Source organism: Myxine glutinosa (assembly GCF_964187855.1).
Source record: "Myxine glutinosa chromosome 12 unlocalized genomic scaffold, kmMyxGlut1.1 SUPER_12_unloc_1, whole genome shotgun sequence".
NCBI classification, from domain to species: domain Eukaryota; kingdom Metazoa; phylum Chordata; class Myxini; order Myxiniformes; family Myxinidae; genus Myxine; species Myxine glutinosa.
In genome coordinates, this window is record NW_027616355.1 from 1,146,855 (window position 1) to 1,165,413 (window position 18,559).

The 18,559-nt window shown below is 51.3% G+C and overlaps 1 protein-coding gene across 2 annotated transcripts in view; it reads left to right on the forward strand.

Moving 5' to 3' along the window:
- EOGT (EGF domain specific O-linked N-acetylglucosamine transferase) overlaps positions 1-18,559 on the forward strand; it is a 129,725-nt gene that overhangs the window by 17,928 nt on the left and 93,238 nt on the right. Inside the window, exons 3-4 of one of the 2 annotated variants that reach the window (XM_078768606.1) lie at positions 2,650-2,757; positions 8,881-9,006. In XM_078768606.1, coding sequence (XP_078624732.1) covers positions 2,666-2,757; positions 8,881-9,006 — 218 coding nt within the window. In that variant the 5' untranslated portion in view covers positions 2,650-2,665. The remainder of the gene's footprint in view (positions 1-2,649; positions 2,758-8,880; positions 9,007-18,559) is intronic. The other variant, XM_078768607.1, reaches the window with a different exon arrangement.

Genomic DNA, 18,559 nt, shown 5'->3' on the forward strand with positions numbered 1-18,559 from the left:
CGAAAGCGCCGAGGAGGAGCGTCTTCAGCGCGTCGTATTTGTCAGCAGCCGGCGGGTGCTGGAGGAGGCTCAAGGCGCGGGCCGCGGTGGTGGAACCGAGCGCCGCCACAACATGGTGGAAGCGGGTGTCGTCCGCGGTGATGCCTCGCAGGGCGAACTGGGAGTCCGCCTGGGCGAACCAAACAGCCGCGTGAGTCTCCCAGAAGGTAGGCAGTTTAAGCGTCACTGCCGTATCCATGTCGGTAGGTCACCAATGAAGGAACTGCGCTCCAACGCGAGTCGAAAGAATTGACGCGACCAAAGACGGAATTCGTCCGAGTTGCTTTATTGAAACAAAACAGCTCAGGTATTCTGACAAGCCCGTTTTTCGGGCAACAATATATATACACATTTATGTCGGGAAGTTTGCCCGGCAAAAGCTATACCGGGCATGCCCGGGTATCAAGGGCGAGCCTTGGAAAGGCGAGTCTGGACCTGCCCGGGCGTGTTTGGCTGCGGCCTGGCAAGTCGAGGCTGGGCGTGCCCGGGCGCTCTGGGCGAGCACTGGAAAGGCGATAGCGGGCATGCCCGGACGCTCTGGGCGAGCCCTGGAAAGGCGATAGCGGGCATGCCCGGACGCTCTGGGCGTGCCCTGGAAAGGTGATAGCGGGCATGCCTGGACGCTCTGGGCGAGCCCTGGAAAGGCGATAGCGGGCATGCCCAGACGCTCTGGGCGAGCCCTGGAAAGGCGAGAGCGGGCATGCCCGGGAAAGACGAGACCGGGCGTGCCCGGGAGGTTCGGGCGTGCCCGGGAACAGTGAGTCCGGGCATGCCCGGGAGAGGCGCGTCTGGCCGTGTTCTGGCCGGTGCAAGGCGATTATGTACATCCAGCGGTAACCGCTACAATGTTAAAATATGATGGCTATTTGAAATTCACAGAGTTTGAGTGATTTGCATTTGTGACCAAAACTCGTGTCCATTTTGCGTCACTCCATAATGGCAATTATGAAGATTCATATTTCATAAATATGATGAATCAACGTTGGAAATGTAAGTGTTATAGAAAGTGAGTAGCAGTATTTGTCATAATGTACCATTTGTTTGTTGATAAATATTAATCTGTTTATAAAATATTTTTTTGAAACATTAAAATGGCTTGTGTTTGTCACTCCGTAATGCTGGGAACTGTCCAATTGGGACGTCATAGGTCCCGTGGTACAGGCGCCATCTTGGAAAATCAAAAAATGTTGCACCTCTATATCTCCGAAATCGCTCCATGGAAGAAATTGAAACATGGTGCGTTGTCAGTACTCCCCATGGGGAATAAGAAATGTTAATGATGTCATCGGTATCTTAATTATGACGTCATAATTTGTCAAGTACAATGCTTCATCCGATCAGTATGAATTTTTTTCTCTGCAATTGTTGGTCCGATTGACACAATTTTCACCATAGGAGCACCTCCACCTGTAGAATTTTAGTGATAATTATGACATCATAGGTCACGTGGTGCAGGCACCATCTTGGACAAACCAAAAATCGTTGTGCCTCTATATCTCCAAAACTGCTACATGGAAAAAATTGAAACGTGGCTCATTGTAGAAAACTCCGCATGGGGAATAAGTGTTGTTAACGATGACATCATTGGTCCCTGGACAACTCTGATTGTCTGATCAGTTTGAATTCATCTGATCAGTTTGAAATTTCTTGAGCATGATCTACACAATTATATTAGAGAACATAAATTTATGATGTCATCGCTCACATGGTCTGGCAGCCATATTGGATCAAGTAAAAAAAAAACCTTCAAAAACAGAAGATTTGGCTCACACCAAGTTGACTGCGCATGGTAAGTATTCTATGAATAGCATCTCGTTAAATTAGTTTGTGGATTATGTTTGAGTCAATCTTCTCCAAACAGTTTTGTAATGCACTCCATAGTAGAATCAGACTGCTCACAGAAATGTTATCTCTCTCAAATGTATTGACCCTTCAATTTGTTTTATTAAGACAAGTGTTCAGTCAATTACAACTATAATATCAATGAAAAAATTTGAATAAACATCTTCGATATTATGAAATATTGTTTGAAATCGTGACTACGAGAAAGTTTGGCATGATTTAACACTTTAAACGGTTAGTCTTTTGTATCCTACTGCAAGTGATTTTTTGTTGTTGTTGCAATTGATCCATTTTAATGGATTTAAAGGAGAAGCAGAAAATACAAAATAGAGGTATACTCTATTCACTGTGCAGGTAGTTTGGCTGTCTAGAATGGCTATCATGACTCAGTATTGTGCCATCTTTTAAAACATCACTATTTATCCATTTGGATCTGCTGATGATTTTTTGTACATTATGCGAGTATGTTTACCTGGGGCTTGCAGTGTTTCTATGGAGAAGAATGCCAGGAATTAATTATTTGATGTTTGTCAGGAATGAGTCTTCATATTGAGTTAAAATAGACGATACTTTCAATCATGTTGCTGGAGTGTAACCATTGATCGTGGGAAAGAAAGACATCATATTACACACAAAGAAACATGAGGCCACCCGATGCATCACGCCTGTCCTATATCCACATGACAAACTTGTCCGAAACCTTTTTAGTTGCCTAGCCTGGGTTCGAATCTCGACCCAGCTATAAACTGTCATCCTGTTGTTTCGCAGGCATGACGATGCATCAATGTATGTGCCGTCCATCGGAAGGAGCGTTCTGCCAGCACTGACCTTTGGCTGGAGTAAAGTTTGCGTGGTGTCCTTCGTTAAGGGTACCAGGTAAGTTATTGCCATACAGCACCCCAAGTATATTACAAATTCCAGCCACATTCACTCAAACGTCATGCCTGGCCGGCTGGTTCGCGAAAGACTTCGGACAAAAACGTTCCCTGACCAGCCCCACAAGAAGGTTGGAATAATTAGGCCATTATTGTAGTAGTAGTAGACGACAACTCATTTTTGGAATCTCCTTTGATGAGGCCAAAACGCAATTAGTCTGCTGCTGCCATATTACTTGCAGGTCAATGGTCTCTCTATCTTTTACCACCTCTCCTCTGGTTTAGCGCCCTATGTTCTCAGCCCGATACATCCACCGGTGTTCTTCTCTCAGATTACCTTTAGCATTTAGATGTTTATTGCAGCTTCGATATTTTTCCATTTATTATTAATTTAAAAAAAAAGAGAACATTGGCACAAGATGTATTCACATTGTTAATGTATGGAATGGTCTTCATTGGAAGGTGGGGTAGGAGGGCACAGCAGGGACAGTAGATAGGTTTAAATTAACATTTGAACATGTGGCCCAGCACAGTCTGTGGATGGTGGTTCTACATAGGATCTCCTCCTCTCTACCCCTCCCTCTCCTCTCCCGCCTTACTACTCTCTACCCCTCCCTCTCCTGCCTCACTCCTCTCTACTCCTCCCTCTCCTCTCCCGTCTCACTCCTCTATCCCTCCCTCCCATCTCTCCTTCTCCTTCTCCTCACTCCTCCCCTCTTCACTCTACTTTCACTCCTCTCCTTCCCCTCTCACTCCTCTCATCTCCTTCTCACTCCTCTCATCTCCCCTCACTCCTCTCCAAACCCTCACTGCGCACACTGCACAGGGGAGAGGGGGAGAGCATGAAACCCCTCCTCCGCCCCCTGTAGATCCCCACAGGGCCAAATTTTCTAAGTGTCGTGAACAAACTTCGCTACATCTCGGGTGATTAAGGTTATGGTCAAGTTTCATCGAAATAGTGTGTGTAGTTTCAGAGGAAAAAGCAAATTCCTATTTTGGGGATCAAACCTGGATTCACATTAACCCCCGGTAGACCTCCTAATACCCCGACTTTTTTTTTTTAAGTCTTGAACAAACTTAAGCACAACATACCAAATATAATTTTGCCCAAGTTTGGTCACAATCCCATCAGCAGTTTCGGAGAAGTTGCAAGTGTCTATGGGATGGATGGCACGCCATCCCAGAAGCTCCCCGGAACTAGGTTACAGGTGAGCCAAAAATATGGGATATAATAGAATGCATATAACAATAGTATATAATATATATAATATATATATAATAATATAATATATATATATATAATATATTGTGGCGGACACAAGGGACAATAATTCAGCGCACCAGCCCCCGGCGCGAACGTCCAGGCGGGGAACTGTAATGCATGCCCCGCCTATTGGCCGATCGACCACGCCCGGGGGCAAGGCGTGGCCTCGGGACATATATGCGGGCTCTAAGCTCGAGCCTGCCCAGTGCTGAAGTGCGAGCTCTTAATAAAGACTTTGTATGTACCAACGCGTTGTGGCCTACCTCTCTGGCAATTGAGTCGTGTGTGCACAGCACCACACTGGTGACCCCGATTGGTTCAGCCGTTGCTGACCACCGAACGCGCCATGGCTACCAACGCCGTCGCAGTCAAACTCCCGGAGTTTTGGGAAGCGCAAGCCGACGTTTGGTTTTTGCAAGCCGAAGCTCAATTCCAACTCCGAGGCATAACGGCGGACGAGACCCGGTACTACCACGTGGTCGCCGCCCTTGGGCCCGGCACTGCCGCCCGAGTCGTGTCCATCCTTCGGCGCCCGCCGGGCGACAACAAGTACGAGGCGCTCAAACGTCTCCTCATCACCATGTTCGGGCTCACGGAGATCGAACGGGCCGACCGCCTCCTGGACCTTCCCGCCCTCGGCGACAAACGACCATCCGTCCGGATGGATTCCATGCTGTCCCTGCTTGGAGACCAGCCCCCGGATTTCTTATTCCGGGCGCTTTTCCTACGCCAGCTACCTGCACAGGTACGCCTCGCGCTGGCCAGTTCCAAAATAAAGGAACCCCTGCGCCCTGGCTGGAGAGGCCGACAAGTATTTCGCGGCCTGCGACACGCGGTCGGTGTACGATGCTGCCGTAGTGGATCCCGGCGCGGAGGCTCCAGCGCCCCCGGCTTCCCTCGTGGCCGCTGCTACGCCCCGTCCACTACCGCCGCGGCCGTTACCGCCACAAACCTGGTGCTACTACCATGCCAGGTTTGGCCGCCAGGCGAAAACGTGTCGCCCGCCGTGCTCTTTTGACGGGTCGGGAAACGACCGGCGCTCACTTGCGGCCATGAGCGTCGGCCATTCCGGCAGCCTCCTGTTCATCACGGACACCTTGTCCGGGCGCCGTTTCCTTTGCGACACAGGAGCGCAGGTAAGCGTCCTCCCCACCTCCACGTCCGACAAGCAAACCGCGGGCCGGGGCCCCGCTTTGCTTGCCGCCAACGATAAACCCATCCGCACATTCGGGAAGCGTTGCCTCACTGCGGTTCGGAGGGCAGCGCTTTCAATGGTCGTTCGTGACCGCCAGCGTGCCAATGGCTTTGCTGGGCACGGACTTCCTATGTGCGAATGGGCTGTTGATCGACGTGAAGCGCAGACGTCTCGTACAGGCCGAAACCTTCAGCTCGCTCGCTTGTTCGCTGAGCGGCTCGTTGAGCGGCTCACTGAGCGGCTCACCGAGCGGCTTGCCAAGCAGCTTGCTGGAAGGTTCCGGCCCGGCGAGTTTAGTTTCCACGCTTCCGGCAGCGGACGACTTTACCGCCTCCGAGCCAGTTTCCCGGCCCTCACGCGGCCCACCTTCTCAGCGGTGGCCGTTAAACACGGGGTGGAGCACCATATACCCACAGTCGGGCCGCCGGTCTACGCCCGGGCACGCTGACTCGAACCCACGAAGCTCGCGGTGGCGAAAGCGGAGTTCACCACGCTGGAGCGGTTGGGGATCGTACGGCGCTCCAACAGCGCTTGGGCTTCCCCTCTGCACATTGTGCCGAAGCCCGGCGGGGGATGGCGGCCGTGCGGGGACTACCGCCGGCTCAATGATGCCACCACCCCCGACCGCTACCCGGTCCCGCATATCCAGGACTTTTCCGCCCGGTTGGCAAACACGACCGTGTTTTCCAAGGTGGACCTCATCCGGGGCTACCACCAGGTCCCCGTACAACCGGGCGATGTCCCGAAGACGGCCATCATCACCCCTTTCGGCCTCTTCGAGTTCCTGAGAATGCCTTTCGGGTTGAAGAATGCGGCCCAGGCATTCCAACGGCTTATGGACAGCGTCTTGCGCGACTTACCTTTCCTCTTCGTCTACCTGGACGACATCCGAGTCGCGAGCGCGTCCTGGGAGGAGCACCTGCTCCACCTCCGCACGCTTTTCGAATGGCTGGGCCAGCATGGCCTAATCATCAACCCCGCAAAGTGCCGTTTCGGCGTCGCCACCAATGACTTCTTGGGGCACCGCATCACCAGGCACGGGGCCGTCCCTTTACCGGCCAAGGTGGAGGCGGTCAGGGATTTCCCTCGCCCCCGGACGATCAAGGGGCTCCAGGAATTCCTGGGCATGGTAAATTTTTACCATCGCTTTGTGCCCCACGTCACCCAGCTCCTCCGCCCCCTGCACGAGGCCCTCCGGGGCAAGCCGGGCAAAGGTGACGTCGCCTGGTCGGAGCCGATGGCCGTGGCATTTGCGGGCGCAAAGCTGGTCCTGGCCAACGCCACCATGCTGGCGCACCCGGCACCCGATGCACCGATCGCCCTCACCACCGACGCGTCGGACTACGCGGTGGGCGCGGTGCACGAGCAGTGGGTGCGTGGTGCTTGGCAGCCGCTGGCGTTTTTTAGCCGGCAGCTTCGCCCGCACGAACGCCGCTATAGCACCTTCGACCGCGAGCTGCTATGGCTCCACCTGGCGGTCCGACACTTCCGCCATCTGCTCGAGGGCCGCCCGTTCACGGCTTTCGTCGACCACAAGCCCCTTGTGTTCATGATGGCCAAGGTCGCCGAGCCATGGTCGGCACGGCAGCAGCGTCACCTCTCTGCCGTGTCCGAGTACACGACGGACATCCGTCACATGGCGGGTAAAGACAACCCGGTGGCGGATTGCCTTTCCCGGTCCGTCGTGCACGCGGTCCACCTCGGGGTCGACTATACCCGGATGGCGGAGGACCAGTCCGCCGACCCTGGCGTCCAGGCCTTGTGGACCGCCGTTATGGGCCTCCGAGGTGCCGTTCGACGCCGCGGGCGCGGCCCTCCTATGCGACGTCTCCCTCGGCCGGCCTCGCCCCATTGTGCCCGCTGGCTGGCGGCGCCCAGTTTTCGACGCCATCCACGGCCTGTCCCACCCGGGCACGAAGGCATCCCAGAAGCTCGTCGCGGCGAAGTTCGTCTGGCATGGCCTCAGGAAGGACGTCCGCGACTGGGCCAGGACGTGCCTCGCGTGCCAGCGCGCAAAGGTCCACCGCCACACCCAGGCCCCGTTGACGGTGCCCGAGCGTCGGTTCGACCACGTTCACGTCGACTTGGTGGGACCTCTGCCCCCTCGCGAGGGTTCACACACCTCCTCACCATGGTGGACCGCACCACACGGTGGCCGGAGGCCGTGCCATTGGCGGAGACGTCTGCGGCTGATGTGGCGCACGCCTTCATCGCCACTTGGGTTGCCCCGTTCGGTGCCCCATCGGACATCTCGTCCGACCGCGGCCCCCAGTTCACATCGGAGCTCTGGGGCGCGGTGGCGCAAGGGCTCGGTGTCAAACGACACCGCACCACGGCCTACCACCCCCAGGCCAATGGCCTGTGCGAGCGCTTTCATCGCTCAATGAAGGCCGCGCTCCGGGCCAGCCTCCGCGACGGCAGCTGGGCCGACAGGCTCCCCTGGGTCCTGCTGGGCCTCAGGACGGCGCCCAAGGACGACCTGCGCACGTCCTCGGCGGAGCTGGTCTTCGGGCAACCACTGCGGGTACCGGGCGAATTTATCCACGGCTCCTTGGTCCGCGGCGCAAAAGCGCTCCACCCTGCAGGAGACCACCCGGAGGTTCGCCCCGGTGCCGACGGCACACCACGGTTGCCCATCTTCCCATGTCGCCCCGGAGCTTCGCACGGCGGAGTACGTCTTCGTCCGGCACGACGCCCACCGGGCACCGCTATGGCCCCTGTACGACGGGCCCTTCCGCGTGCTGGAGACCGGGGACAAATATTTCACCATCGACCTCGGCGGTGCCCCGGATCGTGTCTCCGTGGACCGCCTCAAGCCGGCCCACCTCGATCTGGACCACCCCCCGCAAGCAGCTCTGCCTCCACGTCGAGGCCGCCCCCCGGCGGTCAGACCCCCGGCACCCCCCAGCCCCGCTACCCCCCAGCCCTGCACGCATCGCCAGGGGGCGTTTCGGCCGGGTCATCCGGCTTCCCCGCAAACTCACCCTTCAGGTGCGCGGGAATTCTGGGGGGGCGCGTGTGGTGGACACAAGGGACAAGAATTCAGCGCACCAGCAGGTGGCGCGAACGTCCAGGCGGGGAACTGTAATGCATGCCCCGCCTATCGGCCGATTGGCCACGCCCGGGGGCAAGGCGTGGCCTCAGGACATATATGCGGGCTCTAAGCTCGAGCCCTCAGCCCGCCCAGTGCTGAAGTGCGAACTCTTAATAAAGACTCTTTGTATGTACCAACGCGTTGTGGCCTACCTCTCTGGCAATCGAGTCGTGTGTGCACAGCACCACAATATATAATATATATTATAATAATATACTGATATAATATACTGCACTCCACCTCGTGAGCTTTTGTAGAAACCAACTTTTAAAAACTAAACAATAATCCTGGACAAACTAGATCGAGAAAAACATCCCCCAGTGCTCAAATGCCGTTGTTGTTGAAACTTTGAAGCCGGTACCCACACACATGCTGCACCGATGTGGGGTGCAGCACATGGACCGAGCACACCCGTGTAGTACACCACGAACCCGGTCCCAACACGATAACAAACAATAGGCGGTAGTCGACGCACCCACTGCCTTCGCCGGTCCTGGCTGGTGTCGGTGGGGGGCGGAAATGAACGCTGAGCGACCCTTTCCGACCTTATTGTGCGCGTCTTGCCCACGAGCAGCAGCAGCAGCAGCGCTCCCTTTGCCGAACGTCGTCCTCGTCGAACAAAGCGCGGACGGGCATCCCGGGCTGGACCAGCACGCCGCTCAAGACCCAGCCTCGCTGTGCGCAACACCCGCCGTCGGTACGTCTTTCCACGTGGCGCTTGTCGATCACACCAGCAGGTACACGTGCGTACGGCACACGTGCTCCAGCAGCCGTGCTTTAGCTCGGAGGCATAAGATTTACCGTTAGTATGTATACACACGTGGTGCATTCATATAATGGTGGTTTTGATCGTAATAATAATACCTGCTGGAGGTCCAATGTGTGATTCGGTTTCGCTCTTAAAGGTCTCAATGTTTTTCTTTGGATTTGAAAAGCCGCTTCCGTTTCGAATTGGCTGCCTCCCCGGATTTCCGTTAAGAACTTGTATAAGAGAATCCTGTAAATGTAAGATGGTCGTGAGTAAGATTCGCCACTAACAACTGGTAAAAAATGTCATTTCAATGGCTGTTACATCACGGGGTGTTCAAACTTTAATGAAACATTCGCATCTTGATGCGTCACTTTCGACAGGAAAGAGAGGTTTGCATCATGGAACACATCGTCCTGATGATTGATGAAATACTAATGCTCGAAGACTTCCAAAGTCTATGCCGCCTAGGGCGCAGACATCAGAGGGGCGCATTACTGAACTTGTAGCAATAGCTCGAAGACTTCCAAAGTCTATGCTGCCACAAGAAGTACTTCTCTTCATACGACAACAAAAACTCCTGGATAATGTGCCTAATGTTTCCGTTGCTTTAAGGATCCTTCTCACACTTCCAGTATCAGTGGCAAGTGGTGAACGTAGTTTCTCAAAGCTCAAAGTTATAAAAACTTACATACGCTCTACAATGTTGGAAAAGAGACTAGTTGGCTTGGCAACTATATCAATTGAACACGCCCAGGCATCAGCACTTGATCTGGTTGAATTGTGACAAAATTTGCAAAGGAAAAGGTACGCAAAGTGAGATGTTGATGTGTCTGAAATTGAAACTTTTATGAGACATTTTTAACTCTGTTTGTCTGTTTTTTTGTTTGTTTCTCTGTCTGACTGCAAGCGAAATATTGTGGTGACATGACGGGTTGGTTACGCCAAGTATCCTTAAATGGTATATATACTTAAAGGTGTGTGAAGTAAAAGGTTTGAATGTTGTGTTGCCAATGGCTGAGGTTTGCATTATAGCGAGTGCCCTTTAGTTCAAAATGATTTGTGTGCCAAAATATTTTATTTTGTATTTGCGAAAGATAATCAAAGACTGATTATTTAAAATTTTGATTTTGCATATCTAAAACTTATTGCTCAAACCAAAAACTGTTTTGTTTATCTGTAATTTCTATTCACACACTCATAAAGGGCCCACTTTCTTTATTTTGCATTGCAAATTTTGCATTTTTGCATCCCCCCCCCCCCCCCCGCCCCCAGCTCTCTCTGGGCTCTGTCCCCCAAATATTCCTACAGGTCGCACAAGATCTGCTTGCAACCCTCTTATGGTTAAACTGCCAAAATCAAGACTCTCTGCTCACTTCACTCCTTCATTCCTCTTTTCTCCCGCCTCTGGAACAAACTCCCTCGCTCTCTTCAATCCAACTCCTCCCTCTATGTCTTGAAAACATCTGTTCACCACCATCTCTTATCTTCCCCCATCCAAAACCTTGATCTTTTCTACCCCCGCTAATTTCACCCCAAATCCACTTTTTTGAAATACCAACTTCTTTCCTGGAAGTCCTTGGTGTCCTTGTGCTTTATACTTCTCCCACCCCTCCCCCCCCTCTCCCTTCCCACGCCTCCTCCCCCCAAGCCCTCTCCCTCCCACACATCTCCCGATGTCCCTGCTCTCAAATGTTGTGTTTGTGTGCTTCCCCTTCTCTCCCCATCTTGTCTACCGCTCCCTCTTTTTATATATTTTGTTTGCCTGTTTGATTTGTTTGTGTGATAAATGTTAGCTCTTTCACGAGCCTCGATTCTGTATACAAAAAAAATAAAAAAATAAAAATCATAATAAAAAAAAAAAAAAAAAAACCACATGTAGTGTCATATTTTTTTAAGTGAAAGCCCATTTGCCCCAAAGCGTGGGGTAACAGGGCCACTGCCATATTAATGGATATTGCGCCTTTAATATTGGTGCTGTAGGCATCTTACGGTACTTATTCTTGCAATTTAAAATAAATTTAGCAGTTTCAAGTTTTCCGCTTTTTATTTTTTCTACAAAACATCTATTTTTAATAATCGAAGTTGGCATTTTTTTTTGGTGGGGGGGGGGGGGGAGGGGATGCAAGTAGCTGGCCTTGCCGAGGGCCCAAAATAGTCTGGCGCCGGCCCTGCGTACTCACACACACACACACACACGTACACACACAAACAACAACAGCATGCATTTTACGGCCATTTTCCCTGCTAGAGTGGGGGTTAGCCTTGTTGCGGTCCCCATGACAATCTTCTCCATTTTGCCCTATTTTCTGCATCTCTCCTTGCTAACCCCCTTGCCCGCATTTCTTCTTCCACCATCTTTAGCCAAGTCTTTCTCGGTCTTCACCGTCCTCTACTTCCTTCTACATTCATTTCCATCACTCTTCTCAACCATTCACTTTCATCCTTCCTCAACACATGACCAAACCATCTCAACCTGTTCCTCTTCACAGCATCAATCACAGGCTCTATTCCCATCATCTTTCGCAATTCATCATTTGTCTTCCTCTCTCTCAACGATACTCCGCACATCCACCGAACCATTCGCATTTCCACCCTTTCCAGCCTTCGTTGCTGATCTACGTTCATTACCCATGTCTCACTCACATAAATCATAACACTTCTCACATATGCAGCATACACCTTTCCCTTCAGCTTCAACGACACTCCCCTCCTCATCAGCACGCCACTCAGTTCCCGAAACTTCTTCCATGCACATCTCACTCGAGCAACCATTGCCGAGTCTGATCCACCTTCTCCATTCAGCATGTCTCCGAGATAGCAAAAGGTTTTCACACCTTCCAGCTTCATGCCGTCTCCAAGATCCAACTCAACATTTCCTCCATCTGCAGCTCCCTCTGTGCACACCTTACATTTGAATGTAGCTGCCACACTGGTTAATGACCCTCTCAGACCACTACATTTTTGATGAACCCACTCAGCGCACATTGCACATTGAATGGAGTTCACTCCGACACCCTTCCTGCACACAGCACATGGCCACTTCCCAGTTCTTTCCACCTCACCACATGCTTTACCACTTGCAATCACCTTCGTCTTTCCTATATTCACCTTCAGACCTTTTGTCTCCATGATTCTTTCCACTTGTTCATCTTTTCCTTCAGTCCATCCATACTTTCCGCAATCAACACCAGATCATCTGCATACAACAACTCCCTCGGTAAACCCTCCTTTACATTCTGAGCCAGCACCTCCATCACAGCTACAAATAGTAGTGGATTTAGTACCGACCCCTGATGCACTCCCACCTTCACCTCAAACTCACCACTGTTCCCGTCCTTCGTCCTTACAGCTGTGCGCACTCTTTTGTACATTGCCATCACTACTCTGATCAACCATTCCTCCACTCCTAACTTCCTCAATGCCCATGTCAATACTTCACGTGGAACCTTATCGAATGCTTTCTCCAGATCAACAAACCCAAGAAACAACTTCTTCCTCTTCTCCATGTACTTCTCCTGCAACTGTCTCACATTAAAGAGCGCGTCTGTCGTTCCTCTTCCTGGCATAAATCCAAACTGCATTTCGTCGATCTTCACCTTCTTCCTTATCCTCCTCTCCAACACCCTTTCCAATACCTTCATTCCATGCTCCAATAACTTTATCGCTCGGTACAAGCCACACTCCAGAGGGGCACCTTTCCCCTTGTATAGAGGGACGAGGGTACTCGGTTCCCAATCCACTGGAATGCGGCCTTCTTTCACCACCAGATTACAGATCTCTGTCATTCTCTTCACACCCCAACTTCCTGCTGCCTTCAACATATCTCCCACAACTCCCGTCGGCCCTCCCGCTTTTCTACTCTTCATTGCTTTTATCGCTTCCTCAACTTCCTTCTCGGTTATCTTCTCTGCCGGTCCTAAAACTGGGTTACTCTCTATGTTGCCATCCCATTCATTCTCTGTATTCAACAGCATTTCCATATATCTTTTCCATCTTCCTTTAATTCCATCTGGGTCCACAACGATTTGTCCCACTTCATCCTTCAAGCAACTCACCCCCATCACATCACACCTCTCTTTCGCTATCTGCTTTGCAATCCTGAATACCGCTCTCTGACCCTCTTCCGAATCCAAGCGTTCTCCGAACATTTTCCTACATGCCTCCTGCGCCTTTGCTACCTCTTTCTTTGCAGCCTTCTTGGCTGCCTTATAACTTTCATGCTCTGCTGTTTCTGCTCCCGTACCCTTCGCCTTCTGCCACTCCTTGAACTTCTTCCTCTTCTCGTCAATCCTCTTTCCAACTTCATCATCCCACCACCATGTTTCCGAGTGCATCGGTTGTCCTTTTGTCCGTCCACATACCTCACCAACGGCTCCCAACAGACTAACTTTCATTGACATCCAACCACTTTCAACACGTAAGACTTACACACACAAACACACGTACGTATATGCATACACACACATACACACCCACACACACATACACACACATACACACACACATATATATATAATATATATATATATATATATATATATATATATATATATATATATATATATATATATATATATATATATATATATATATTGTTGTGTGTCTACCCTGTAGTGAACACCACAGGGCAACATGGATGACCAAACGAGCTTTAACTCAATGCGTTCAATCCAATGGCTGACCTTCGTTATACGTGTGGGGGAAGAGCTGCGAGCACTTACCTGCACGGGTCCACCGGCCGTCTTTTCACCTGCGATGATTAATTCAAAACCGACGCAGGATTTAACTGTACAAAAATACCGGCTTTATTAAAGAAATGCCGGTAACAAAATAGTGCACGATAAAAACTATGATTCCTAAATGGGATGTCCCCACACAGACTCTAATACAGAGAAAGGGAATAAATAACTGGAAAATAAATAGGTGTCAGTGTGGGCACTTAGGTCTGAGCGGCTCTTGAACCTCGTCAGGAATTGTCCCGGATCGTCACAGGCCTCCTCGTCCATGCGCGGGAACCATAGGCTGCACTGCTGCGAGCGGGAACTAGGCCGAACTCTTCCGCCGAGCGCGAAGTCAGCAGGCCGTGCCCGTTCCACTCGCACCCGTTTGTCCCCGTCAATCTTGTTCACCAACACCGATGTGTCAAGGAAAAGAAAATGCGGCCATGCTTCAATCGGAGCCCCGTGCCAAGAGAGCACACAAATGCGCCCGCCTTCCACCAACACCTCCAAGTCCAGACCAAGAGGCACCGTATGAGTGACTGTTCTTTAGAACTACAGATGCCTTCGCACCTGCGATGATTAATTAAACCGGACACAGGATTTAACCAAAGACAAAGCTATCTGACCAAAGAGCGAGAGAGAACCAAATAAAGGAGAGTTCGTTATGGAGTGCCCAAGCAGAGAGATATACAAAATCATGACCGTTCTCAATGAATGTCCCTTGCTCCAGAGCGCACTGCAAATATGACCATTCGCTATGAAATCCCGAAGCAGAGCGAGATGTACAATCGTGACCGTTCTCAATGAATGGCAGAAAACCAAGAGAGAAACCAAGAGGAGACAACACGAACGGTGGTCGCTTCATTTGAAATCCAATCGTGCAAGAGCGCTATGAAATGTTCACGTGCTCGTCAATGAATCCTCCTCGCACAAGAGAACAAAATGTCGGGGCTCAAGTCTTTTATTCCCCGGTCTTCCAACTCCTCCGTTGATGTTCGCGCACTCCCCAATCAGCAGCCGCCATCCCATCACTCCATGGTCCCAGACCAATCACTGCTCTCCGGGGCGTGGCCTTACGGCCCTGCCTGCTTGATGTGGTGATGTCGCGGCTGGCAGTGCCAGCGGTATTGTTCAACGTCTTGTTCCGGTTGCTTTTATTTCATGTTCTAAATGCGCGATTTCTTGCTTGTGTGTGCTGCGTTGTCATAAGGAACAGAGGAAAAATAACAGAGGCCATTACGTGCAGGGGATTAATTAAACGAATTTCCTACTTATGTACATGGGGTTTCTTCTTCTTCGTGACAGTCAGAGCACACTACCTATACCATTTTACCTGGCTCTAAGGTTGTCATTGTCTACCCCCTACAAACATAACACAGCGCCCCCCCCCCCCCCCCCCCGGAACCGTAGCTCCCACAAGGTTCACTGCAGGCGTTACCTTTCCAGCCTTAACACTTAACGACTCACACTTAATTAGCCTATGAAATAAACTAGGAGGGCTGTGGGAAGCGAGCTGTAGCTAACTTACCTCTTCTCCTTAACATTCTACACCTCTTAAGCAACAATTCGCATATGTACAAAACTTGCTTCCTCGCTCCTAACTCCTGGGGCAGGAAGAGAAATGTCAACAACACACAAAAACTACCTTAACCATAAAACTTTATCAAAAATGCAAAAATTCCAAAGAAAACATTTGTACAACCCCATTTGTACAGTGGAATACTGCTCTCCCCTCAGGGCTGGTGCTCCTGCCTCACACCTAGCTCGTCTTCACGCTGTTGAAACCAAAGCGTTCAGAATCATTGGAATCTCCCGTGATGAAGCTACCTCCGAGGGCCTTTCACTTACTCAGCGCAGGCAGGTTGGTGGTCTTTACGGCTTCTACCGACTCCTCTCCGGCCTTGCTCCTCCAGCTCTCTCTGGGCTCTGTCCCCCAAATATTCCTACAGGTCGCACAAGATCTGCCTGCAACCCTCTTATGGTTAAACTGCCAAAATCAAGACTCTCTCCTCACCTTCACTCCTTCATTCCTCTTTTCTCCTGCCTCTGGAACAAACTTCCTCACTCTCTTCAATCCCACTCCTCCCTCCAGGTCTTTTAAACAGCTGTTCACCACCATGTCTTATCTTCCCCCATCCAAAACCTTGATCTTTTCTACCCCTGCTAATTTCACCCCAAATCCACTTTTTTGAAATACCAACTTCTTTCCTGGAAGTCCTTGGTGTCCTTGTGTTTATACTTCTCCCACCCCCCACCCCCTTCCCACGCCGCCTCCCCCCAAGCCCTCTCCCTCCCACACATTCCCGATGTCCCTGCTCTCAAATGTTGTGTTTATGTGCTTCCCCTTCTCTCCCCATCTTGTCTACCGCTCCCCTTTTTATATACTTTGTTTGTTTGTCTGTTTGATTTGTTTGTGTGATAAATATTAGCTCTTTCACGAGCCTCGATTATGTATACCAAAAAAACAAACAAAAAAAAAAAAACCCAGTCTACAGACCACGTCCCCCGGTGGATGCCACAATTCCCAACGTTACCTGCGGAGCCATCCCAATGTGCCCCAAATTTCCGCTGGCCCTGTCCTGGTGTTACAGGTTAGTGACATGGCTCGCTGGATTTCACCCACATTCACTCACACAAATCCCCTAACCATTCACACACATTTCAATAATCATAAAAAACACTTATGTCAACCCCTGCAAGACCATGGCATAGATGTCATGACATTTGTGTGTGATCCTCAACTAGGCAGCGGGGAGGTACCGTACAAGCAAGATGGTGGGGGCGCTTCAGGCTGTGGTGCCCGCAGTCCAAAAACAAGTCGCCTGACTTACGACTTCTTCACCCTCCCCCCCCCCCCCCCTTTTAACTCTTGGCCCCATGACAGCCAATCAGCTCCTTACGCTGTTGTCCCGCAGGGGAGGGCTCCACACCAGGCTCCATCGCCTCAGGCTCTCACACAGCCTCACGGGTCGGCAGGGGTCTCCATACCGCAGGGTGCCCAACCAGACCCCACCGCCGACGGGATCCCAATTTCCAGACACCACTGGCTGCCAGGGGCAATTACCTCAGGGGAGGCCGCAGTCACTGCTCCTCCAGAGCTGGATCCATACCTGCAGACACACACAACTTCCCAACCCAGAAAATCCACAATAACACTTCCTCCCCCGCTGCCATTCAATTCTCAACCACATATTTCAATAAGATGGGTTCTGCCATGGCCTGCTTACATGTGAATTCCCCATTCACATTCACTCTTTAACCATAATGCAGTTTCCATCCTCACGACACGACCACACAAAAAGACAAAACCTCCACACATGAACAAACACCACCCACAAGACTCTTTATGGCACACATTCCAAATCCCCTCACTGGCCATGCCATCACTCTCACCCCACCCCCCCCCCCCCATTCCGAATTCTCCTGTCCCAATTTATATGCAAGTACCAAAGCCTGGGACAGTAACCATCAAGTCACTTACCTCAAGTGCAGGTAGATGCAGGTCGGTCGGGGCCAAGAGTGCCATCCACACTACCGAATTCCTAAATTTATCCCATGGGGCCTATCCATTTTCCAAATTTCCTTTTTATCCGACTGTACTGGCATGTATGTGGATCCGCCTCCTCCAGTGACCATAACTACACTACTACCCTTGGCTACGACAGCTCCGCCCCCTCTACCATGCAAGGGCCATCGGGATAAGTTGAGCAGCACCAACATGGTGCTGCTCAAACAAACACCAACATGGCCCATGAGTGTCCATAAGGGTGCGACCCACCATCCATCCTTCGGCCCCCTGCGAGGAACACGGCTCCACTAGCACCAGCTGGCCAATGTGGTGAGCACCTGCTGCCAACTCACTCCACCATTCCCAAGGCCTCGGACTTGGGAGGCATCGTCACAGTGCGTGGCATCCCAACAGCCACGTCCCCTGCACCTCCACATCATCCCCCAGTCCGACCAAATGCAGCCCCCAGTACCCACAGCCGACAGCGATGCTCCACCAGGAGACTCACCCCAGAAGAAATGGTCCGCATACCTCGGCCACCCAAAGCACCACGTTGACCTCCAGACTGCCCAACTACATCCCTACGACCCTGCGTCCCAAATATTGACGCAGTCGCCCCCGTAGCCAGTTGAAGGCTGTGTCCTGCTACTCTATCCATTTTTGTCCCAGCCTCCAACACTTTGGTCGAACACGCCTGGATCAATAATGGTGTCACTGCTTTCCAGTGTCCACCACGGCCTCACAAAATTCACCATTAAATTTTTGCATCTACCCCTCAGATTACCCGTGCCAATTATTTTCCATATTTCACTATTTCCACCAAAGAAGGGTACTTCTCCATACACCTGCCAGCCGAGCAGCTGTGCATGTGGGTGGTATGCTTGCCTCGTTCCAATTTCCCGATTTCATCCCATGGCTCTCTTCCCAAGCCGAGAGTCCACAAATCACAACAGATCATCTGTGGAAGATCATGCTCGCACCATCACGTTCCACAGATCCTCACTTAAGCAACAACCATTGCCCCAATGGTTGTCCGGTGGGCTACATCCATTCCTGTTCATGCGGTTCGACCCGCGTTCATAGACCAGCACAGCATGACAGGTCATGGCAGATAGTGAGACCCAAAAGCTTGAGCGACAGAACTTCTTGGAGAGGATTGTTGAGAAAGTAGATGGGAGAGTTTTCCAGTCGGTCTTTTTGGAGAGACATAGTAAGAGTGTGAGATTTGTCAGGATTGAAAGACATGTTCCACTTGTTTGACCAGTCTGTG